Raw genomic sequence first — 24,498 nt, 5'->3', positions numbered from 1 at the left:
AATTTATATTAATAAATCAATCACTACCAATGAATAATTAATGCAGTTGAAAAATTATTAATTATAATTACATTTATTTTAATGAGTAATTAAAAAAACAATCATTTGAAATTTATGCAAGATTCAAATTTCCCGCGCGCAGTGACGGGTCTACTTTTGTTTGTTTTTTTTCTTGGCATTCTCACAGCACATGGCTTCCAAAATAATTATTTGATTGTTGTTACGACAGTAATAATTAATTAAAATAAATTAAATTATCAGTTAATTAATCGGAGCAGTTTTTGAGTATGACGTGATAATTCAAAAGTTAGTCGGTAAAAGTACGTATTCATAAAGAATCTCCGGTTGTTTTTGAACCCTCTAACCTCTACTGGAACCGGTATCAAACGTTTTGCTTCGTATTATTAATTATATTCTTACAGAATGGCCAGAATTTGTCCGCTGTGTCAAAAGCTGGGGGAGATTAGAGAAATAAAACCGGTGCAGATAAATGCCGAGGAAGCTGTACTACTATGTCCTAAATCCAGGGTAATTATCATCATTATTATTGTCATTACCGTCATAAGAATTATTAATTAAATTTATTTATTTTCCAGTGCGTGTGGCCACTCGGTTACGAAGATCCACAATACATACTCAGCCCTATGCCACATATGAAAATGATACCAACCGTAAAAGCAAGTAAATGTACTCCAGGAATACCCATTTCTACAGAGTTATCACTGTACACTCCACCAGTAACACCAGTTGACACTAAAGACACCACAACAAATTTAAAAGGTTTCTAATTTAACTATGACTTTAATTTACTTTAAATAATTAAATTATTCAAATCTTAATCAAGGATTTAAATCTCCAGGTACAAGCACAGACTCATACGCATCATCACCGGGCGCTGTTACTAAATACAATCAAGTATCAGCAGACACTTTGCCGAGTATTTTCGACATCGATTCACCGGAAAAAAATCCAGAAAAACAAAGTTCGTTATTACGGAGCTGTGATAAAAAAACACTAGGAGTAAGTAATGAAAGTGGAAATAATTTTAGTGAGAAAAAAAAATTACGCCCGAAAATAGAGAGCATTGAGAGAGTAAATGTCGACGTTTCTGATGTAAAAAGAATTAAATTAAGCGGTAATTTAGTTGGTACTGGTCAGAAGGGAGTTAGAATACTGAAGAAAGTTGTTATCAAAAAGAAAGCCAACGGCTCTGCTGTTGGGAAAATTAATAGTGTAAATATTTGTACGGATAAAAGGTCGATGCCTTGTAATTATGATACTTCAAAACTGCCAAAGATTAATTCGGATATTGATAGTAATAAATTAAAAACCTTGTTCGAGAAGGTGCAGATTAAGGAGAGTAAAAATTATGAGGGAAAAGATTTGGCCGCGATTGAAAATTCGCCGGGAACTTGTAAGGATTTTTTGACAGTTCCGCCTGGCAATTGCAATAATTCGGGTGTTAATACAACAGTTAAAGATGAAGATATTAATTTAGATAGTATTATTGACGATCTTGAGTCGAGTAATTCAACGAGCCAAGTGATGGTCGATGATGACTGGCTCAGCTCATTGCTTATGTAAATAATTCGGTTTATTTATATTTTTTACTGTTAATAAATAAACAACAGCCAGCGAAGTTCGTTGATTAAGAAGAAAGCGACTGGAAAGCTAATAATTATAGTTTATTGAAAAATTAAGTTTGTACAATCGTAGGCAATCATTTGTATTATCGTTTAGTTTTCACAATTTATTATCTAATTAGTATTTAAAAACTGTACAAAATAGGCAAGTCGCTGACGGGCCGACCGTAAAATTAAGCCTCTAATTAAATGAGATATTTTCACAATTAATTGAATTTTGAAATTTCATAAAGTAGACTAGTTCTTTTTCTAATCATCTTACTACATGATTCATTGTTAATTATATTATGATTATTTAAACGCGAGTAAATAATTAAACTATTGTTTCAGTGTACTGTAAACTAAGTTAAAAAATTTTTTGTTACATGATTTTCATTACGAATAACAAAATAATTACAAGCAATTAAAAATTTGTTTACTCAAAAAATGATTATTTAAATTAAATGACCAAATAAAAATGAATTTAATATTTGTATTTATTGTGCGTTTTATTTTTACTTTTTCATTTACTTCAACTTGATTAGATTTATCGACTGAATTGTCATAAATTTTCTTCATCACGATTCTCATAATTATTATTATTTAAATGCGCATAAATAATTTAAGTATTTTTGCAGTGTACTGTAAAATAAATTAAAAAATTTTTTGTTACATGATTTATGATACTGAAATTAGCCGACGTCTAATTTTTGACAATTTTTTTAAAAGCAATAAATTATAAAAAAAAATATTTAAAAAATTGCGCCTTCAGCTTTTTCAATTTTCTATGTGCCCTTTTTTTTTTTTTTGTAATTAATTTTTTGGAAAAGAAATCCAAAAATTGTTAACTGTCTGCTAACCAAGATCATAATTTTCATTGCAAATAAAATAATTACAAGCAATTAAAAATTTGTTTACTTTAAAACTTATCATTTAAATTAAATGACCAAATAAAAATAAATTTAATATTTTTATATATTGTGCGTTTTACTTTTATTTAAAAAATTTTTTATCATTACTATTTCATTTACTTTCAACTTCAGTAGATTTATCTGCTGAATTTTCATCACTTTCTTTGTTGCTATTGTCATTATTATTATTATTGATACTTTTGTTATCTTTCAAATTTTTATCAGGATGTTTCCTTGCAAAATGTTTAGCTAAATTTCCTTTCTGAGTAAATTTCATATTGCATTCACTGCAAGCAAAAGGTTTCTGTCCCGTGTGAATCATGACGTGCTGCTTCAAACTGTAGATCGAATAAAAAGCTTTACTGCAAAATTCGCAAGTGTGAGGCCGCTCGAAAGTATGAAATCTTCTTACGTGACTAACAACCTCGGAAAACTTTTTGAACCGCATACCGCAAAAGTCGCACTGCCGGGCTTTTTTTCCTCCGTGACCGGCCTTGTGCAGTCCCATCTCAACGGTGTCAGCGAAACTACGGCCGCATATATCACAGACGAAAGGTTTCGCGCCTTTTTGATGGATCTTTTCGTGTTTCTTCTTATTGGCGTTTTGTGAAAAAAATTTTCCACAGATATTGCATTGATAAGGCTTGTCTCCAGTGTGAATCCTCTCGTGCTGCTGAACGGCCACCAGCTGGGCGAAGTTCTTACCGCAGATATGGCACGTGAATGGTTTCTCTCCCGTATGAATTCGCGAGTGCTTATCGATGTCACTGGGGCGCATGAAAGGTTTACCGCAGGTTTCGCATCGGTACGGTGGGTTCATGTGGAGTTTTTTGTGGAAATTCAAAGCCCCTACTTGGGAAAAACGTTTCCCGCAGGTCTCACACACATAAGGACGCTCGCCAGTATGGATCAAGAAGTGACGTTTCATTAAACTTCGAGAAGCGAAAGGTTTACTACATTCAGGACACGGATAATTATCTGGGTATATTTTTCGCTTACGATAAATTCTTTTGGTCCGCACTTGTGGACTCGGCTGAGAATCAGATTTATTTTTTTCTACCGGTAAATCAGGATCTTTATTTTTATCTCTATCCAAATTAATTTCATCACCCGGTTCTAAATATTCATCATCAATTTTTTCAATTAAAATTTCTTCTTCACCAACTTCTGCTTTCACTTGATTAGTATCTTCAATTTCTTGACCAGTATCTTGATCCTTAGCCTCCAACTCCTCACTATCACAATACGCTTCTTCAATGAACTCAACCTCATCAGTTGAATCCTTGGCCTCATTATTTTCGTTGTCCAAGACCTCCATGAATTCATAGTCTGAATACAACTCATCTCCATCCTTACAGTCGTCTTTTGAAGCTTCATCGTGTCCACTTGCAAGCTGTTTAGACCCGACACATTCAATACAGTGCTGGGCAGCTCCATTGTAGCTGTCAAACACCGACTGGCAATAAAAACATTTGTATTCTTTCAGAATACTTTTGTTACTCTTATCCAAAGCACAAGTTTTCGCTCCACTTTCCAGAAAATCGGAATCGACAGAATTGTCCACTCTTAATTCAGACTCATTGATATGTTCTAAATTGTTACTCAAATATTCTTCATCGACGTGTTCATCTAAAACTTTCTCATCATTATAAATATTTTCTAAAAGTACATCTGATTTTTTGACAGCCTCTTCAAAGCCACTATCAATAAACTCTTCATGAACTATTTCCTCATCATCTCCATCTCCATCTCCAGCTTTATTATCATTAAAAATAATCTCTGAATCTGTAACTGCAAGTTCTGATACTTTGACAGCTTCTTCAAAGCCACTATCGATAAACTCTTCGTCAATTACTTCCTCTTGTTCATCTTTTGCTTCAACTACTGCATTATTTATCAAAGAATAATTATTTTTATCAAGAAATTCCTGCACTAATGAATTATACGTCCTCAGACATTTTTTACGAAAGTAATAGAACTTAGTTACCTCGTCTTTGCAAGGAATACAAACTTTGTTTGGCAATCCATCGCCGTCATACACCTGAAAAAAAATGTTGAGTTAGAACACTTTTGAATTTGAATTTTCATAAACTGAATTTGACGTTTACTCACCGGGAGTGACAAGCAGACCATAATTTTAGATGACAGAGGAGATTCATCCTGGTTTTCATCAGTAAATTTATCAAATATATATGAGTATTTATTTTCGTTGAGTTTTTTAAAACAGAGTCGACAATTATTATCAATTGTCTTTATTTTTACCATTATTATTATTACTATATTGCTTAATTTACCTAAAAAAAAACATACCTACATGGAATAACGTGTAATTATTATATTTTTTATAATTTATAACCTATAAATAATAACAATAATAATAAAGGCAATGCATACATTTATCAATGTTTTTTATTTAGTTTCTTAGAAAACTCTTTTTAAAATAAATATATTATATAAAATATATGAGTTACAATAAGTTATTCATGACCAGAAAATAAATTCAATACTTAAAACAGAAAAAAATTTAATTTACATCAGGTGAAATCAAATGGACGCAATTTTCTGCGGTTTAAAATTACCGCCAAATCGACAGATAGCGACACCTTGAAGTGCTGGTGCCATTACAGTAAATATTAATATTTATTGATAGATTACCAATTATTAATAATTAAACATTTTTAAAAGTTATAAACATTTTTTTAAAATGTTCAATATTTACAGCTAATTAGTTTACGTATTTTTTACATTTTTAAGAATTTAAATTTGAACTTAAATATAATTTACTTTTTTATAAACCTGAAGTTGGCAGGTAATTAAAAATTTTCGTATTTTTTTTTATTTTCAACAAATTAATTGCAAAAAATAAACTAAAAATTTGTGCATGTAGAAAATTAAAAAAAGCTACAGGTGTAATTTTTTAAAATACTTTTTTTTATAATTATTATGTTTTAATGAGTGTTAATGTAGTAGACACAATAAATAGAATAAATAATTAATAAAATTAAATTTAAAAACTTTTAATTATCTGCTAATTTCAAGATCATCTTTTTTTTATTTAAATAATAAATTTAAATAAAAAAAATGTGCGATGGCCGGGAATCGAACCCGGATCAACTGCTTGGAAGGCAACTATGCTGACCATTACACCACCATCGCACTTCTTGGAAGCTATGGAAATTCTAAGCGATTTAAAATAAGCCAATGAAATTAAATCCCGCCAAAAAGCATCAATGAGGGAGTCGAGATTTCAAAAAACAATAGACAAACCATTTGTGTCCGCGCGTGCACGAGTGTAGATGTCGCGTCTCAATAGTTGATGGTGTTGGTGACAAAACCGGGACTGTGAGTGATTATAAAATAAACTAAGATGTTGCTTTTACTGGTGTTGGAATTATTCGTTCAGTGCTCTGCTGTTGAAGACATCAAAATTACGGTAATTATCACGACATTGTTTAAAAAATACCTTGACCACAAAAAGGTTAGACATGCATTTATTTTTAAAATTTATAAATATGATGCGCATAAAAAAAGTTGTGACATAATACGCGATTCATTGTTCAGTGTCTTGAGTTTTTTTTTCTTTTAAAGAATTTAAAATTATATTGAAGGTACTGTAGTTAAATATATCCAGTTTTTGTTAGAATTATTATTTTTTTTTGTTGTCAAGACCACAAAGCTGAGTCTTTAGGACTGGAGGCTAAAAAAATTCCGCAATACTTTTGAGAATAAAAATAACTACTAAGTAAAGGACCTGGTGTATAAGAGTGTATTATTCCAAGGTATTAAAATGCCAATATTTCGAAATCGAGCGGTTTTTTCGGTCGCAATTATCTTTTCTACCTCAAAAAGTATAAGAAAAAAAAAAAAGCCAAGTCCAGCCGAGTCTCGACGCTTTTGTGTCTCGCTGACGTTTTGCTGGGGCCTTCTATCAGTTAAATTACACCCTGACAAGCTGACACGTAAATTGCCCCACGTAGTTGTTGTTGTTGGTCTATACCGGGTGTGTAACGAATCTGCCCGTGGTGCAATGCCTCAGTTTATCCATCTCAGTCTCACCTTTTTTCTTACGGTAAAACAATCCCGACTCTTTAATCCTCACAACAAAAACCAACAAAATAATTTCCTCTATTCTTATTTTTTATCTTCAGCTTCTATCTAAAATAATCAACTGTCTTATATTTCATTACAGGGCTCGGGTATTTATCCTATCAAGCGTCTAGACATTGGAATGATTTTCTGTAAGTAAGAAAATTTATTTATTAAAGAAGGGTTTAAAGTAAGAAACCCAGTACCCGGTCACTCAGATTTACTACATTTTATTAAATATAAATACACAAATACATGAAGTGATCGGGTACTAATTCCCTCATTGGGTACAAGGTCTAAATAATTTTTGTCCAAGTTTTTCTTTGAACAAATCCTCTAAGCACTAAATTAAAAACGAGTCTCGATGTATTATTTTACAATCTACGTTTTCATTTTTCAAAAATTTTTTATTTGTTTGAGAGAAAAACTTGGACCAAGTTTCCATTTACTGCGCAAATACAACAAGGACAGTACCCTTGTTGACTTAAGTGTGATAAAGAAAAAAATTCAGACCCCTCTTAAGGCTGGGCTTGGCCATACGAACCGAATTTTTGAACTTTATTTTTCTTTTAATTTAAAAATCAATTGTTATTACAACAATTTTTATGATCCTGAAGTTAACGGACAATTGAAAATTTTTTGATAAAAATAAAAATATGCACATTTAGAAAATTAAAAAATCTATAAGTGTAATTTTTTCAAATATTTTTTTTTATAATTAATCATTCTGAAAAAAAAAATCAAAAATTTATCAGATGTCAACTTACTTCAGTATCATAAATTTTAAAAAAATTTTCATCATTTGAGTGATGTTATTATTCAAAATGTAACTAGAAAATTTGTATACTGCCTGCCCTTAAGATTTTAATTTAAACAATTTGATATTTGATGACGATACTCTGGGAGTGATGAGTGCGCTGATGAGCGAATTGATAGCATCCCTGGAGTAGTAAAACGATTACACTAGGTGTTGTGTGTATCAGAGCAGACAACAACTAGCTGTGTAAGCTCGTGTGCATGGACACGTCATGGAGATCACGACAATCACGAACATCACCAGAAGAAGCTTCGATCACGACGCACACGGAATAACAGTCTACAATGTTGTACACGCAATCCAAGTTAGTATCCTGTGGTTGATAGCAGGATTGTTGCTACACATTGTAGGATTTCTATCACCAGTCTCCCAGTTTTGTTTCGTTCCTCACCGCGAGTATACATTTAATCATAAGTGCTATCACCGTAAATATGTTATTACGAATCTGAGTCTAAGTCTAAGTATAAATATATACCGCAAGTTTTGTTCTTGCGATAAATTTATCCAGCTAGACTGCACACAAATTATTGGGCTAGTGATGACTGGTGGTCGCGTGTGTTAAATTTATTATAGTGTCGGTTTAATTTAAAAGATGACAAATAGTTTTGCTAATAATTTATTTATCATTTAAATTAACGACAAAGTATCCGCTGCAATTAAAAGTAAGCGTTAAAATTCAAGTTTGCGGAGCAGGTTTGGGGAAATATGACAAGGACGGTCGTAATTCTTTGATGGAATCTGTTGTTGCAAGCGACAGCTGCTGTGAGGAATTGCGCGAGACAGTTATATATATTTGATATGTAATATATGAGTGGACACTAAAGTAAAAAGATAAACAAGGAGTCATAAAGCATGTGATGGTAATGCTCAATTAAATTATTATCCATCGTTACGTTTGATACGATACCGATGTGAGGACATTCTTGAGATGTTTCTGATCATGTGTGCTGGTGCATTAAATTCTTTCAGCTATGCTGGATAAGATGTTTGTTTTATTTTTACCAGACGCCTTATACGTTCGTAGCCGAATGACAGCAGCAGCAGGTGATGTTTAGGCTCTGCGATCTGATCCAACGGGAGATTGCTGGGTTTTATATATATATCGTGGTGTAATTATTGTCCATCGGCGGTGTATACTCTGTTTTGTAGCAGAAGCGACTCGCATGTCCGTCACTCAATCACCGGGCTCATCGTAACCACGTTCAAATAATTTAAGCCCGGTCTTAATTCGTGGATGTGGATTAAGCTGAATGTTTTATGCGAATGGGAATGAGTTGAGTTGAAGAGAACGACCGACGGATTAGTTGCTTCCTGCTGTCCGTGCTAGCAAGACAAATGTTTGCTGCTTCTACATGTGTGCCCAGTCTTTTATTTTAAATATTTTAAATGTTTGTTTATTTATCGCTGTTAATTTTGCTGCTTGTGAAGGTGTTTTATATTTTCGTTATTAGTTATGACAGTTGGATTTATATTTAATTGCAGATGTCGAATTGACTAATAGAGCCGGTCGTCCAGTTACTGTGCAAAGTAAAATGATAAACTGCTGCGAGATTATTACTCCAGAGGACGTTGATTGTGAGGTAAGTGCAGAAGTATCCGCTTTGAATACTACCTACGTATTATATTAATTATTATTTAACTGTTATTCAAACTTATGCTACTATTTACTATCAATTTAAAATGATGATGATGATGATGATGATGATGATGATGATGATAATAACTTCCGATGTTGTTTTGCAATAATTACAGCACATCCGATTGATTGAAGACCACGTGGGAATCTTGCCCGGAGAGACCGCCAACGTTACTCTGATCTGGCCAACTCCGGTAAGTCAACAATATTCCTAGATGTTAAATAATTTGAATCGTCATTGCATAGAATCCTGGCTGGTCCACCTCGACGAGGAAAAGCGCGACGAATTTATTGAGTTAAAAATATGAATAGACGCCTTGTTGTCCTCGTAGTTTTCTGTTGTCCTCGTAGCAACTCGTGGGGGCTACAATATTAAGTCCGCTTGTCGCGTGGGAGTAATATAATAGCAGTCGTTATCGTGATCTCGGTGGGGCGGAGCCGACATGCACCAACCAGCATACTCGACAGTGTATTTCTGCCACCACCATCTACCCCAACACATATTATCACTAAACACCACTGCCAGCGAGCACCGTCACTCTCGCAAGACCGCGGGTTTAAACATTCAGCCACTCACACGAGCGCGCTTCTTGCCGCCATCATGATTTATGACCATTTATTTTTCATTTTTTTTTTTATTGCTTTTACTTTTTTTTTTTTTTTTTTTCGCTAAAACCCAACTTCTCTCCTCCTCTTGTATTCTCCTTCTTCTGCACCCTTTTTCTCCCGACTCTATTTCTTACCCCGGTGCAGCGATTTGAGCAAAGTTCCAATGACTTTTACTGCTGCCCATTAATGTCTAATTGAGTTGTACAAGTCCACTTGAATTTATTAATTCATATCGCTGCCTTTTGTGACTGCACAGTAAATTACCTCGATAATTAATTTATTATGCAAATAAAATGCTTTATTTAACTGATTCTGTCTATAACTACAAGTAAATTGTGCGAAATTTTTTTTTACACTTATCAGCGATTTATCGTCTGGGTTATTTTTAATGACTCTCTTTTCGCTATCTTGTTGATCATACAGACAATCCCCAGGGGGACGTCATCATAATTCCTCTTTAATTTTCATCATTATAACAATATCTGATTTAGGTTTATTACTAACTAACATACATCGCAAATCCATTCCAGTATCTCCACGACCGCAGAGGTGAGTGCGAGATTGGTATCACGGCCAACGGTACCGATGGAACTACAAATTTACTGAGGGAAAAAATTCCATTCGACACATATGTCTCCAACCACAGTGTTCCCGATATCCTACAAGGTATTCTCTCAATTTAATTAATTTCACTCGTCTAATTAAAACAACTCGTCTCTATACGCAGATTAATTTTTAGTAAAAATTACCCAAAAAGTTTGATACTGTGGGTAAACATCTAAATTTTTCCATGCATACTATAAAATATACTACTCGATTGCATGTAAATAAAGTGCAGTTTCTACTGACAGCAGTCAAAATTTAGTTACTGGCTAGTTGTCATCACAGTGCCAAATTTTATGGGTAATTTTTACTCAAAACTTATCTGCGTGTAAATACTCTGGACTGAGAGACATAAAAAATGAAATTTTTAGGATATTATGAAACGAGTGAAGTCAAAAGATGCGCAAGTGTCGATGAAGACTCTCTGGAATCCTGTCAACCAGTAAACTGTCTCGTCAAGTACGGCGGGAAACGTAACTTTTACAACAAAAAACTACGAAGGTGCGAGCCGGCGTTTCTGTGGATTTCGGACTCGACTCAAAGTGCTGATGCGGTGAGTAAATAAAATTTTTAAAAATACTGGAGATGGCTGTTGTCATTCACCAAAGAGTAGTAAATGTTAGCTGGTTAAAAGATTTAACATTGGTATAAATATACCGGTAGACAAATTTAATAAACATGGATAGTCGTTACAGAACGATAGGTGCTAATGCGTAATGCGCCGGGAATTGTTCTTGGTTTTGTTTTAGCGTAATATACGCAACTGGCATGCGATGTAGCGTGCCACTCTTTTGCCAATGTGTTTTGTACCAGCTGTGCTCAGCTCTATACTACTTTATACTACTTCATACTACACTACTTCTTTAGAGAACCACATATAATACATAAGTAAACTGCAGAAAACCAGCATCAACTGCCATGATTTATTCAATTTAATTTATTACACACAATAATTTCATTTCAACGCCTCGATTATGAGCTTGCTTTCGTTTCTTACGTTATTATTTTCAAATCCGCCTTCTTTGATCACCTATACTTATATGTGTACTTGCACATTACTGTACATACGCCTTCTGATTAAGAGATTATTGAAAATCGATGTGATAAGTTTGTTGTCACTTATTTTCTAATGCTTGTGCTCTGGCTAAATAAATTTAAGTTTAATCGAAATAAATAATCTTACGGTTTGCGTGGCTTATATTTACTGGTTTATAAGTAACTATGCGCAATTACGTTTATTGTAGACTTTGAGAGAAAACATATTGCGACTTAAAAGACCAACATTACCACCAACGTTACGTTACACTCTTGTAATTTACGGCGGTATAATGATGACGGATGGAGTTGAGTAAACTTGCTGATAAAACTTTTAAAAAGGCTTTGCTCTTTTCCGTATCTTAGAACATTCACTTTGAATTTTTTCTTGGCATGACTGTCGAGTTAATTCGGTCGTTTAAGAAAAAATTATGTTAATTACGGGTAAAAAACATAACCTATTATTATCATTATTATTTATGTTTAAACCAATTTTATTTTTTTTATATATTTGTTTATTTAGTCTCAAATTCTCAACAAATATATGTGTCAGAGCATATGTCTCGAATAAGCCCCGGAGGGGTCAGAGCTCCTTTTCCATTTGGGATTAGAAAATTTTCTCTCATAAATTTATTTTCAATACGTCTCATAAATTTTTAATGTTTAAGTTACGATTTTGGAAGTTCAAAATTAATTTTTCCTGCATAGACAATAAATTTTAATATTTATCCTATAATTATTTTTAATCATAGAGAATTACTATTCAGAACTATAATATTTACTGATCACTTTATCATTATATTATTTGTCATTTCTCAGTTTATATACTTCACTTTTTTCTGTGTGAAAATACTCGCGGAAATAATTTTTTGTGCTCAAATCTTCAACAGAGACATGTATCAGAATATCTGTTCCGAAATAGGCCGAAATGTCCCAGAAGAGTCAGAAATTCTTTCCTATGTTGAAAGTAGAGAATTTTCTCTCATTCTTGATATAAGTAATCATACCTTGATATTTTTCATGGCCTCTCAACCTAAAATATTTGAAAGTACTCGTGAAAAAAATTTTTTGGATTCAGATTTTCGACATATACATTTTAAAGCGATCGAATTTTTTGGTTTTTGTTTCATTAACCGCTAGACTGATTTGTTTTAAAATTTAATCGAATCTAAGTCTGAACTTTTTTAGACCAAGACAGAAAATCGTTTTTGGGTTTGAAACCTTCGAAAATTTACAGACAATTTCGATTTTGAGTTCTCTGAACACGAAATTAGCGGGAAATTTCGGGTTTGATCCACAGAGTCAACAGTTTTTTGACTTTTTTTTTAACAGACAATCATTAGTGCAAAAAACGAAATTATTTCGAGAACTGACGTCCGGTAAAGGAGAGAAAGACGAAGTGAGTAAAACTAAACTAGACTCGGTAGGAATATTTTATTAAAATTTATCTTTAATTACTGGTTATGTTTGAAAGCATGGCATGGATACTAATTAGCCGAGGAATGTCTTGAATCAGTTTATTTTATTTTATTTTATAATTCTTGTAGAATATCATTTGCCATAATGGACGTCGTGACAACGTCACAGGAATGTGTGTATGCAAGGAAGGATGGAGATCTCAAAGAATTGACACCTTGAAATCAACTGCGGATTCGATTCATATGTGCAATTTCAAAGTGTCACCATTCCCACGTACATCGAGCGGCAGCAATGCTACGACAAGTCTCGTCATCCTTGTATCCTTTTTTATTTTTTACTTGTTAATTATATATTTGGTTTTGCATAATGATGAATAAAAATAAAAATACAAAAAAAAAAAAAAAATAATTGTCACTCAGGTCCCACCGAGATTTGAACTCGGATCGCTGGATTCAAAGTCCAGAGTGCTAACCATTACACCATGGGACCGTTGTTGGAGATCTCCTGAAAAAAATAAGGGGCTACATTACTATTTTTTTATTTATTTCATCGTACCCTACCCTACCTTAGTTTTCCTTAACTCTGTATTTATCTAAAGACGGTAATTATACTGAGCTTGTTGATCCTCTTCTTATGTTGCGCAATGACAGTAATGACGCAAAATCTGCCTCCACCAGGTGCAAAAATCGAGTATCGGTCGGTTTTACAGCAGACATCAGACCTATCTTCAATTGATGGCTCGCTCGAACGTCTTATACCCATCAGCTCTCGAATGGATGAACGTAAACGAATGTATGATAACTTTGACGGCTCATACACTCGTCTTTCTTATTAATAATAAATTATTTATTTATAAATGATTAAAAATAAAAAATTTATAGTCAATATTTAAATAAATTTATTTTATAAAAGATTTACGGTTATAATTTAAATAAAATCTAAAAAGAAAAAAAATTTGCCGAAACCCGGGATTGAACCGGGGACATTTAGATCTTCAGTCTAACGCTCTCCCAACTGAGCTATTTCGGCGCCGTTGGTTGAGGCTAAAATACGCCTCTACATAAACAAGATAACGAAACAAGACAACATTTTATCGTGGATTCAGTTATTGCTCAATTTATGAGAACGTTAAATAATCGCAGGGCAATGAAGGGTATCAATAGTTGATAATTCGCGCGTATTGATAGAAAAAAATAAAACAAAACGGAAGAAAGGTATTAGGCGTGTAAAAAGAGCGATTGTATTGCGTCGCTTATTTATTTTAATACTTCCGGCTGTTACTGGCCCATGGTTGGTCGCTGAGAGCTTTCGCATTATCCACCGGGTTGAACTGCAATTAAAGTAATTGGCCTCATTGTGCTGTCCAGAGTACAGAGCGAAAGCTATACTAATGTGATGTATAATAGTTGAATAGTGAATGGGCAATGTCAGCCAAAACGTAAATGTGCACCTATCTTGTAGTGCAGAATGCAGGTACTGTACCATGTCAAAGACCACAGTCAGAGTCAGGGACTAAAGCTAGAACTATACATTAGTTTGTACTCGTGGTGATCGAGCCTGTTGTTGCTTCTCACAACAATAAGATTACAAAAATATTTTTCACGGCCCTCAAGTTGATTTGCTCCATTACGGATGTCGACCTAAGTCTTTTGTCGTCCTTGTACTCGTGGGAGTGTATTTTGTTTATTTTAAAGATAATTTCCATAAATACGAGGAAAAAAATGAACTGTAAATTGAGAAATGACAAGTAATATAATGATAAAGTTATCAGTAAATACCCTGGTTCTAAATAGTAATTTCTTCAATTTATAATTGAAACTAATTAAAGGATAAATATAATTTATTGTCTATGCAGGAAAAATTGATATTTGAACTTTAAAAATCGTAACTTAAGGGCATTCTTAGACAGTGACTTCCCCCCACTTTTTAAAAATATCCAATGACTTTCAATTGTAATGACCGTATTCAAATATTGATAATTAATTAAGAAAAGTTGAAGCATTAATTGAAAAAGGACAACGCAGTTACAATTTCGCTGAGATATTGATTTTTTAAAAAATTACTCACAGTTTTCATCAATTAGGAGTTGAGCGAAACTCGGTAAATAAATTTTAGCCTAAAAAATTTGACATTCTAAATTATGAAGATTTTACTGAAATTTATTTTTCAAATTTTGTTTGACTCCTAATTGACGTCAATTGTAAAGAATTTTTTTAAAAATCTATATCTCTGCGGAAGTGTAACTGCGTTGCCTTTCTGCAATTAATGCCGTAACTTTTGTTTTAATTAATTATCAAAACTTTAATACAGTCATTACAATTTAAAGTCATTGAATATTCCCACAAAGTGGGGGAGAAGGGGAGGCTGAAAATGCCTGTAAATATTTAAAATTTTCTGTGTACTCTTTATTAGACTGAATAAATTCAACTTTCTTTTGGTCATAAGTCTGTTAAATAATAATAATTAAACTTTCGATTATAATTATAACTGTAGTAATTGAGAAATTACCGGCGATAAAATTTTATAGTCTGCTTTTTTTTTAACGATACCCGTGTAAGAGTTTGTTCTTCTAAGTGTAATTATAATTAATTATCTATGGTTTATAATTGTGTCGATTTATTTAACATAAATATCTTTGATATACTTGTAGATTTATTTAAACCAGTCAGCTGAACGACTGGGATTTAAATTTTTAAATAAACATGGGTATTCATTTATGCCAATTAGTTTTCTTGTACAATTAAATTTTTTTTATGCGATTTCTCAATTCATAAATAAATAAAATTATTATTTATAATTCGAAGCTTATCGCATTTTAATTCAAATCTTCTGAAGATAAGATAAGATATATATTTTTAATTGTTTTTTAGGTTTCATAAGAGTTGCGATACTGCCGAGTATTTTTAAAATTTATATAGAGAAGTAATTAGTGAGCGATTAGAAATTAATGATCCGACGGGTATATGAAAACTAGCTAGTGTAGGGTTTTATATTTATATATTTACGTTGAAGCAGATGTCTCTCATTCCTCTGATTCTGGGTGGGCAAATAAATGTCGTATTAATGCTCTCCCTTTTTTTTTCTTTAAATATTTTATAACCATAATAAAATAATTTAAACATTTTAATTAATTGCCTCGGCAAGATTTATGTCAACGTCTTAATAACCAGCAGTGACAGTAATTGCAATAATTATTAATTATAACAGTTACTATTGTCCTCTGGCTTATAATTTACTCGTAGGGTTTCATTTTTCTAAATTATTTTTGACGGAGTAAAAAAAAAAAAAAAAAAAATTCCTTCGAGCCGGATTTGAACCAGCGACCTATGGATTACTTTCGATCAAATACAACTACAGTCCACCGCTCTACCAACTGAGCTATCGAAGGGGAAGTTGAAAGCCCCGAAAAAAATGGACATACATAAGATTCACGTCAGTGAAAGTCGAGTTAGTGAAAGAATTATCTTCGTGTTCCATGAGGTTCGAGCATTTTAATAGAAAGAGGGGTCAGGACCCGAAGGTTTCCGAAGATCAATACTCGCTGACGCGAAATCAGGAGATATTGCTCTGAAAAAAATTATCAGACAAAAATAAATCATTTTATTATGAGTATATTTATTATTCATATATTTGTTTATTGATTTTTTTTTTTGTATACAAAAGATAACAATTTTATTATCGCAGTCATTGAATAATTAGAATGTATATCCATAAAAGTATACCTGAGGTTAATAAATAAAAAGAGCAAGTTGTACTGATTGTAATGGTAATTTTAATTATTTATTCAAAGTTCAAGAGCGTGGGTTGTGTAGCTCGACAATCGCAAGTTAAAATTTTTTTATTTTACCATTAATTGTACTAGAGTATTTATCTACGGAGCCAAGATTATAACTACGGACTAGTTGTATTCATAAAAAAAATTTGAATTAAATCTAATAAACTTAGGTATTAAATAAAAAATATAACGGTTTTAAATTTAGTTAAATATTTAATGCGACAGGTGTGTCAAAAAAAAATGAAGATATTTACGTGCGGCATGATTACCAAAAAAAAAAATATTGTTAACTTTTTTATACAAGAACTATCTAATACACTATCATACTCCACTGTCATAAAACTCTAATGAGGGTTCGCGTAAAATGTGTAAATTTCTCTACCGGTTCATCCTCAATCTTGCACGCTCTTTATTTTGTCCTCTCAAAAAAGTGCATTATCCTCAGCTTTCGTAACGAGGAATTTCATCACGAGACCCATATCACTTTTTTTCATTAGCCTTATGATACTTTTTTTTATTCGTCTTTCATAAATTACTTTCTTCACAAATCACCGCTTTGCTCAGCGTAAATATAATAATATATAGGGTAGAAGAGCCATTTGTGGCCACTGCTTCATTTTTGGACATTTGATACTTTATTTTAATAAACGAAAAAGCATAAGATTAAATTAATTACGTCTTTGCGTCTTTTAAAAATAATTTTTTATAAATGTTTCAAGTTTCAGAAACTGACCCTACAGTTATTACTACAAACGGTAGTAAGAATATTAATACCGTTTGAAATTTTATGGTGTCATAGTAAAGTCGGATTATATTGGCCACATGCAGAAATTTTTATAAACACATGAAAAAATTACTGAAACCATAGTAAAATTCAAAATGGTTACAGTAATTTTTTCATGTGTTTAGTTCAATTTCTGCAGTTCAAAATGGTCCGGCTTTATTATGGAATCATAGCATTTCAAACAGGAATAAATTTCTCCATACTAAAACATGTATATATATATATATATATATAGTCGACTACCCGTTATAAGCTTTTTACCTCGATCGGCAGTTATTGAGCACATACAGCTTCCTCTCTTAATCACTTTTTTGAATCTCGTACCAGACATCCCGTTATAAGCCTCCGCTAAAATTGTCAAAATTATAAACTAAGATTAGGAAAAAAATAGACGAATTAATGATGAAAATTGACTACCGGTAGTAAATTTTCATCATTAATTTGTCTATTTTTAAGTACTTATATTTCGCGAGACAACGGCTCGTGTCAAAACATTAATATGACGTTTGAATTCATATAAAATAAAACAGGCTTATAATGAGTAGTTAAGGGCAAAATTAAACGATGGTAATGGGAAAACTGTAATTTGAAGAAAAATTACCTCTGCGTCCCTAGATTAGGTTATGACGGGTAGTCGACTGTGCATATAAATAGTTAGCACATGAGGTATAGTTAGTTGGCTGTAGTTTAAGTAAAGTTCAGTAAACAGTTTATAATATAAGCATAATATTGAAAGTCTATCCACATAATCAAAGTTTGTCCGTCTTGACAGTTTGATCGGCCCTGCAGGTAATTATATCCCGTGCGTACATGAAGCGTCATTAAAAGGATAAATAAGCCTATATATAATGTGTTATCCAATCATGACCTAAATTACTAAATTAACAAAGTTGATTACTAGACTAGTTGATAGTTTATTAATAATTGTAATTTTATTGGAGGTAGAAATAATTTAAAGTGCATAATTACAGGGCGTAATTGGGATTGAGTAAACGGGGGTTATTGAACGGGATAAAAATCATAATTATTACATTTAATTGGATTGAATTTACGTTTGGCAATTAATAGAAAGGAAATAGAGATAAAAATGATCAGCGAGTGCATATGCACATCTATTTATGTAAAGGATGCGGCTGTATAAAGCCGTCGAGCCGTGCAAGCAGACGGCCTATCACAAGCTTACTATCTTACGGGCGTTTATGTCGTCTGAAATGCATTCGTTGTGGGCGTATAACCGGTTATTAAAATGACGATAGGGATCAACGTGACCTAGCGCACCGATCTCAATTTATGTTTTTTATTTTATTATTTTATTTTAACTCGCGTTATTTCTCTTTTTCTGTCTCACTTTCTCTCGCTCTCTTTCTCAGTCGCGGCAAATGCGAAATAATCGAGCGCAATTTATGAAGCACCGAGATATTATTAATAAATGTACCGGAAGTACATACCGGAAAAAAAAACATTTCAATGTTTTTATTTTATTATATTTTTATTTTTTTACTATTATTACAATTGCGTATGTTCGTTTTTTTTTTTATTGTCGTTAGACGGTAAAAAAAAAAATTATTGTGTTTTGTTGTACGAAACATTTTCACTTGCGGTTTGGCGGTAAAAGGCTTTCTTTCATGTTTTGTCGATATGTTTATATAGTATTTTTTTTAAAATTATAAAGTGAAAAGTGCAGATGGTAGTAATTTTACAATTTACATTATAAATAATTGAAACTTTCGAAAGATCAATACTACTAGTGGTTTGTTTGTCTCACGTGAGAGTTTAAAAAAATAAAAAATAAATAAAATAAAAAAAATGTATCCATGTTTCGAGCCAAATTGCAAGAACACAAACTAAGGGAGGGTGTAACAGAAATAATCCCGCCTTCTTTTTTTAAACTTCCGGGGGGATTTGCGGCATTTAAGTCACTCTTTGAGTATTCCTGTGTACTACACCAGGAAAAGATTTCCGGGCTAGTTTTTTTCCGCCAAGAATTTAATTTCTTTAAGCCATTGAATTGTAATTACATGAATTACATCGGTAGCTTTATTTTTATTGGGTAATTTTTGGTTCTCGTATGCCGAGAGCCCAATAAGGATTGGAGCAAATATTTCCGTATGCCATTGTGACTCATATGTATGCTCTTATTCTTAAATATATACGTGAGATGCTAGTTTGAGTTAGTAAGTCACGGTTGTATACGCGACCGCAAAATGATAGGAACGCGGATCGACCAACAGACAAATGAAATAAAATAGCCGGCCGCGTGCACTTAACTGCCGGGTTCGATCGTTTTATGTGTACGCTTTGTGTGTGCACTTATAGCATCAACTTCAATGACTTTTTTTTATTAATTTTTTCATCCGTCTGCATGCATAATAGCATACGTCAATTTTTACCTTTTGACGCGCGAGACATTAAATATATCAAAGGCATATTTATCGTATGAGGAATTCGCGAGTCCAAGGCAAGCAATCCATCATCAGATCATTCCATGTACTAGACTTTTTTTATTTTTACTCCATGTTACAAATTTTTTATTTTACTTCAACAACTAAATTAATTTTTAAATAAAATTATTTTTTAAATTTATTAATTAAACGTCGATAATTAATTACCGCGCTCGGGTTGTGCCAATTAATTATATTTATTATTAACGAGAAAATAAATAATAATTGTAAAGTTTATTTATGGGTTATAAAGAAATATTTGCACGCATAATAAAGTTTATGTTAATGCTTATATGTGTTAATGTTAACAAGTTTAAAATGCATCATTTTAAAAATAATATTGAATTAAATTATTTTTTTTTTCTCACGAGAATTCGACGGAAGTCACCGTCAGTATATTTCCAATTCAAATATAATATAGCGCCATGAAAAATCTGCATCGTCTTATCGTTTACCGGCAATTTTTTCCCCTTTTGTGTTATTTTTTTTCCTTATTATTATTCTTTTAAGTATTTATACACACATTTATTATATATATGTGTAGTTAAAAGTTTTAGCATATTACACCGGAAATAATAGAGAACAAAGAAATCTGTTTGTACATTAAGAGCTATACGGTCTGTGTGTTTTTTAAATGGACAATAAATGACAGAATTAATCAGAGCGATATTTGCATCACGAATCCAGCCCAGACGAATTCTCACTTTAGTTTTATATATATATATATTTTTTTTATTTCTTTACAGTCATTACTAACACGAATGACACAATTTACAGAAAACACATTCATATCACTAAATTTTAATTTTTTTACAGTTGATTATATCTTTAATTAAGTACATACTTATTATAAATTTAAATATTATTAAATGTCTATAATTTATTGTTAGATTTATCTTAACGATTGTTAACTGCTGCAGTCCGGTCAACAAAAGTGCGTACGAGTGCGTATAACACGCGACTGGGATCTGCGAAATCCTTCGGAGATGTGCCGTGTGTGTGTTATAAAAGAAGGACGCGTGCGATGTAGACGAACTGGTTTCGTTGTATCGGAATCTCGTGGCCCCGGTTCAATTATATCCAATTTTAAGTTAACTCATTTTTTTCTCCCTTTTATAACTTTCCCTTTAGTTACTCCAGTTTATTTATTCATTTTTAAAAACTACATTTTCAAGTGATTTCGGATTTTAATTCAATCCGAATTCACTCAGAGTTCTTGAGTTAAAAAAAATTACTCTGCATATGGAGTAAATTTGGAGTTTGTTTTTCCAGGAGTGATTTCGAAGTCTGGATTTCATTAAAATCCGCATTTACTCTGATTCAGAGTTTGAATATTAAAATTAACTTCTTTTCGGAGTGAATTTCATTCAGACCGGAAGCTTCAATATTTAATTGAACTCTCTTTGGTACCTTGTGAAAAATTTTCGGAGTAAATTGGGAGCGGGTGACTATTTATTTAATTTCCTCGGAGTTAAATTTACTCCAAATCGGAGTAAATGCCGATTTTAATAAAATTCAGACCACGAGAAATTACTCCGACGAAAAAACAAACTTCTTATTTACTCCATATGTGGAGTGATTTAAAAAAAAGTGACCGAGTGAATTTGAATTTAAATAAAATTCGTAATCACTTCGAATTCACTCCCAATCTTTTACAGTGTAGTGAATTTCACTCCGGAATTAAATAAATACAGTCATCCCCTCCGTATTTACTCCGCTAATTTTTTACCGTGCACATGTTTTTTTGTAACAAATTTTTAAAAAATTATTGTTTAGCGGAGCCAAAACATTTTTAATGTTTGAAAAAAAAATTTGGCATTTCTCAGCGAATTTGCGAGAGATTTTTTTCAGAATTAAAGTGATGGATATTAGTTGTCGTCGCGAATAATACACACAAGGTACTAAGTGGTTGTGGGTATAATGTCGCGCGAAGAAAATGTTTGCCCGAGGACCGTAATTTTCTTAGAACGGAAGGATCTGAGCAAAAAGTGAAGCGTCGGAAGGTGCAGACGGCAGGTGGCGCCCAAGAAGTCTCCGTTTGGCTTCTGCACTTTATTCTCTTTTCTCCGGCGTGTGTATTTTATCATGTATAAGATATATATAATCTTGTATGTGTCGCTGTGAGTAATACGCGTCTGCAGTGAAAAAAAAATGACCGTAGTATCATTATGTTTATATATTTATAATATAATATAAAATAAAGTAAAGTAAAGGGATGAGTTATTAAGTACATGTATATGTGTAAGTACTACATGACGGGCACGCATCAGAGGGAAAGAAAAGAGCGGCAGACGCGTTTATCGCAAACGATCCGACGTGTTTCGGTTAATGAGTAAAGCACTTCCGGTTTGTTTAAACTCGGCTCTAGTTTAACCGTTGAATCTTAATGACATTTAGCAAAGCCATCGTGACAATCATCGCCCAGCAGAAGAGTACTAAAGTCTAAAGGCGTCTTATCGCCACGAGACGCAGCTCTGTCTGTTATATATATACATATATGTGGTGTTATGTATATACTGTTGGATTCGATCGCAAATTGGCTCTTGGATAATAAGCTTCGTATATAATCGCTTCGATCAAAATGCCCAAGGCATTTTTTCCTCTACTTTGTACTCCGATTCTTGCAAACGCGAACAAGGAACGTAAAAGAATCGACAAAAACTATCTTATATGTGTGATCAATACATGTTGAAACTTATATATACATATACATATATACTTGCACTTGAGCCCAATCGTTCGATTAAAAAGCTAACGAGACTTTGATGATGAAGATTGATCGACTTGACTTAAATGAAAGTTTTAATGAAATTTGAAATTTAATAATTGCGCCAAAAAATAATTTTGACGGAGAAAAATGGAGACAAAAAATTTACAAATTTTTATCATGCTATCGACCAAGCTTGAGTTGTCAAAGAATTATCATGCTGCACTATAATTATTATTATGAGTCTAAATTTTTTTATTTTCTACCATAATTCCTAATTTACACAAATAATTATAATTACAATTTATAAGTAAGTTTTAGGTGTGAAACATAATTTTTTGGTGACTCAACTTCCTGTTTTAAGTTTGGTCGACAGCCCAATAAAAAGTCGTCCATTTTTTTTTTTATTTTTATCCATGGATTTAAAAAAAAATTTTTAGTCAAAATTTAAATTTCATTAATTTTTGTCTTTATTTTATTTAAACATTTTCTTTTTTTGGTTTTTAAAAACTTGTCTCGAATCTTCGGGATCGTATTTCCAATTTGAATCCCTCTATGACAAATAATTACGAGTGTATACTGCGAAGATGGTGTGAAAGGAGCCGCAATAAAACACGAGAATCTTACATAGGACAAAAAAAAAAAAATATATATAATATTATATGATAGTCTCCTTTATTTTGTTCCTCTTGTTTCTTTTATAAATATCCAACTTGTTGTTCGTATCATATCAGTCGTTTTTTTTTTTTTTTTTTTTTTTCCATTATTTAAAAACCGAGATCCGTTAGAGTGTCGACGTTTTTATGAGCGGCGCGAATTGTAATTCAAATATTTATACATGGCGGCGGCGGTACGTTTGGAGTTACTTAGACAGAATCTTACCAATAAAGGAATATAATGTAGTAGTAGATTCTGCCAGCAGCAACGACCCGGGGGATGAAAAAAAAGGGAGCGCCACACGCTGCGTCAGACCCGTACGTCATCCCCAGGGTGCGAAGGATCCGAGACTGGCTCGTGCTGAGCGTTAACTCGCCTTTCCTTATTATCTCTTTTTTTACCTCCGCACTCACATACAAATATATATACAATATTCCTATACTTTTTATTTATATAAATTTCATTAGATATACCACTTTTTTATCCTTCCGACGCGTATATTCTGATTAAACTAAATAAAATAAGGCAATAAAAATATAAAAACAACCTGAGTATGTAAAAGAATATTTTTTATGCTGCATTCCAGAAATTGTAAAATTATTGCACGTGCCTGTTCATCTTTCTTGGGCAATTTTTATACAAAGTAATAGAATTACATATGTATAATAATACAATATTAACGGTACAGTACTTGAGGGGATATTACAAAAGAAAAAGAATAGAAGGAATGTAAGAATAACATGTTACGGATTACAAATATGCTCACAATTAAATTGACTACTTGGATTCTCGTACTTGATACTTTTTGCTCACTTTGCACGTCCGCCTTTCCATTTTAGTTATTTATATGCTCGGTATAATTATTTCTATGTTATAAAATAAATGTTTTATGAGGATAGTTTAAAAGATACACATATATATGTATATATTCAAGTATGTGTTACTTATAAACGTAAAAGAGACAGATATGCACCTGCGTATTTCGCGTGTTTTTTGTTAATGGCGCGAGCCAGTTTATTTTTACTTATCCCTGTAAATTACAAGGTAATTATCGCGGCTGTCCTACATGGAGTTTCAAAAATCTATAGGTTTAATTAATAAAAATAATCTGGTGACTAAAAAGAGTAATTTAGATTTTTTTACCGGCTTAAAAAAATTAAATTCAAGTATTTAAGGTGCAAAGTATTTTTAGTAATTATATGAACAATAAATAAATAAAATATAATGACAGTAATAATTATAACCGATAAGATCAATTGAAATGATATTTAGTGAGGGCATTATAGTGGAGGTTCTCTTGGAGAAACATAACAATCGTCATGCCTGAGGTGGTTATGGAGTGGATAACGCGGTCATAAACCATCCAGTTATTGCTCCGTAGAGTCATAACAATTAG

The 24,498-nt window shown here is 32.4% G+C and overlaps 3 protein-coding genes and 4 non-coding genes across 7 annotated transcripts in view; 2 read left to right on the top strand and 5 right to left on the bottom strand.

Annotated features, from left to right (window-relative positions):
* Positions 1-169: 169 nt before the first annotated feature.
* On the top strand, positions 170-2,105 carry LOC103576577 (uncharacterized). Its single transcript, XM_008556864.3, has 4 exons — positions 170-320; positions 423-528; positions 597-780; positions 860-2,105. Exons 2-4 carry the CDS (start codon positions 424-426, stop codon positions 1,582-1,584), a joined length of 1,014 nt encoding a protein of 337 aa, XP_008555086.1. The 5' UTR covers positions 170-320; position 423; the 3' UTR covers positions 1,585-2,105.
* A 318-nt stretch (positions 2,106-2,423) lies between these two features.
* LOC103576619 (zinc finger protein 436) lies at positions 2,424-4,871 on the bottom strand. Its single transcript, XM_053737707.1, has 2 exons — positions 4,646-4,871; positions 2,424-4,574 (listed from the first exon to the last, which is right to left on the bottom strand). The coding sequence occupies exons 1-2, from the start codon at positions 4,796-4,798 to the stop codon at positions 2,646-2,648; spliced, it is 2,082 nt and encodes a 693-aa protein (XP_053593682.1). The 5' UTR covers positions 4,799-4,871; the 3' UTR covers positions 2,424-2,645.
* Positions 4,872-5,617: 746 nt separating this feature from the next.
* Trnag-ucc (transfer RNA glycine (anticodon UCC)) lies at positions 5,618-5,689 on the bottom strand. The gene has a single exon. It is a non-coding gene; the product is annotated as a tRNA-Gly (tRNA).
* A 5,067-nt stretch (positions 5,690-10,756) lies between these two features.
* Positions 10,757-24,498, top strand: part of LOC103576576 (circadian locomoter output cycles protein kaput) — a 106,709-nt gene continuing 92,967 nt past the window's right edge. The window contains exon 1 of the mRNA XM_008556862.2: positions 10,757-10,837. Within this exon, the coding sequence (XP_008555084.1) occupies positions 10,833-10,837 (5 nt within the window). The 5' untranslated portion in view covers positions 10,757-10,832. The remainder of the gene's footprint in view (positions 10,838-24,498) is intronic.
* On the bottom strand, positions 13,156-13,227 carry Trnaq-uug (transfer RNA glutamine (anticodon UUG)). Its single transcript has one exon. It is a non-coding gene; the product is annotated as a tRNA-Gln (tRNA).
* On the bottom strand, positions 13,695-13,767 carry Trnaf-gaa (transfer RNA phenylalanine (anticodon GAA)). The gene has a single exon. It is a non-coding gene; the product is annotated as a tRNA-Phe (tRNA).
* On the bottom strand, positions 16,035-16,126 carry Trnay-gua (transfer RNA tyrosine (anticodon GUA)). Its single transcript is given in 2 exon segments — positions 16,035-16,070; positions 16,090-16,126. It is a non-coding gene; the product is annotated as a tRNA-Tyr (tRNA).

This window comes from Microplitis demolitor, chromosome 3, assembly GCF_026212275.2.
Source record: "Microplitis demolitor isolate Queensland-Clemson2020A chromosome 3, iyMicDemo2.1a, whole genome shotgun sequence".
Taxonomy (NCBI): domain Eukaryota; kingdom Metazoa; phylum Arthropoda; class Insecta; order Hymenoptera; family Braconidae; genus Microplitis; species Microplitis demolitor.
The sequence above is the reverse complement of the archived record's forward strand: the minus strand, read 5'-3'. Positions and strand labels throughout refer to the sequence as shown.

Bases quoted from the DNA above. Each gene is read 5' to 3' on its own strand.
- LOC103576577 (XM_008556864.3), top strand. From the start codon at position 424: ATGGCCAGAATTTGTCCGCTGTGTCAAAAGCTGGGGGAGATTAGAGAA. The intron at 529-596 runs GTAATTATCATC...TTTATTTTCCAG, and splicing joins TACTATGTCCTAAATCCAGG to TGCGTGTGGCCACTCGGTTA. The intron at 781-859 runs GTTTCTAATTTA...TTAAATCTCCAG, and splicing joins CACCACAACAAATTTAAAAG to GTACAAGCACAGACTCATAC.
- LOC103576619 (XM_053737707.1), bottom strand. From the start codon at position 4,798: ATGGTAAAAATAAAGACAATTGATAATAATTGTCGACTCTGTTTTAAA. The intron at 4,575-4,645 runs GTGAGTAAACGT...ATTTTTTTTCAG, and splicing joins TGGTCTGCTTGTCACTCCCG to GTGTATGACGGCGATGGATT.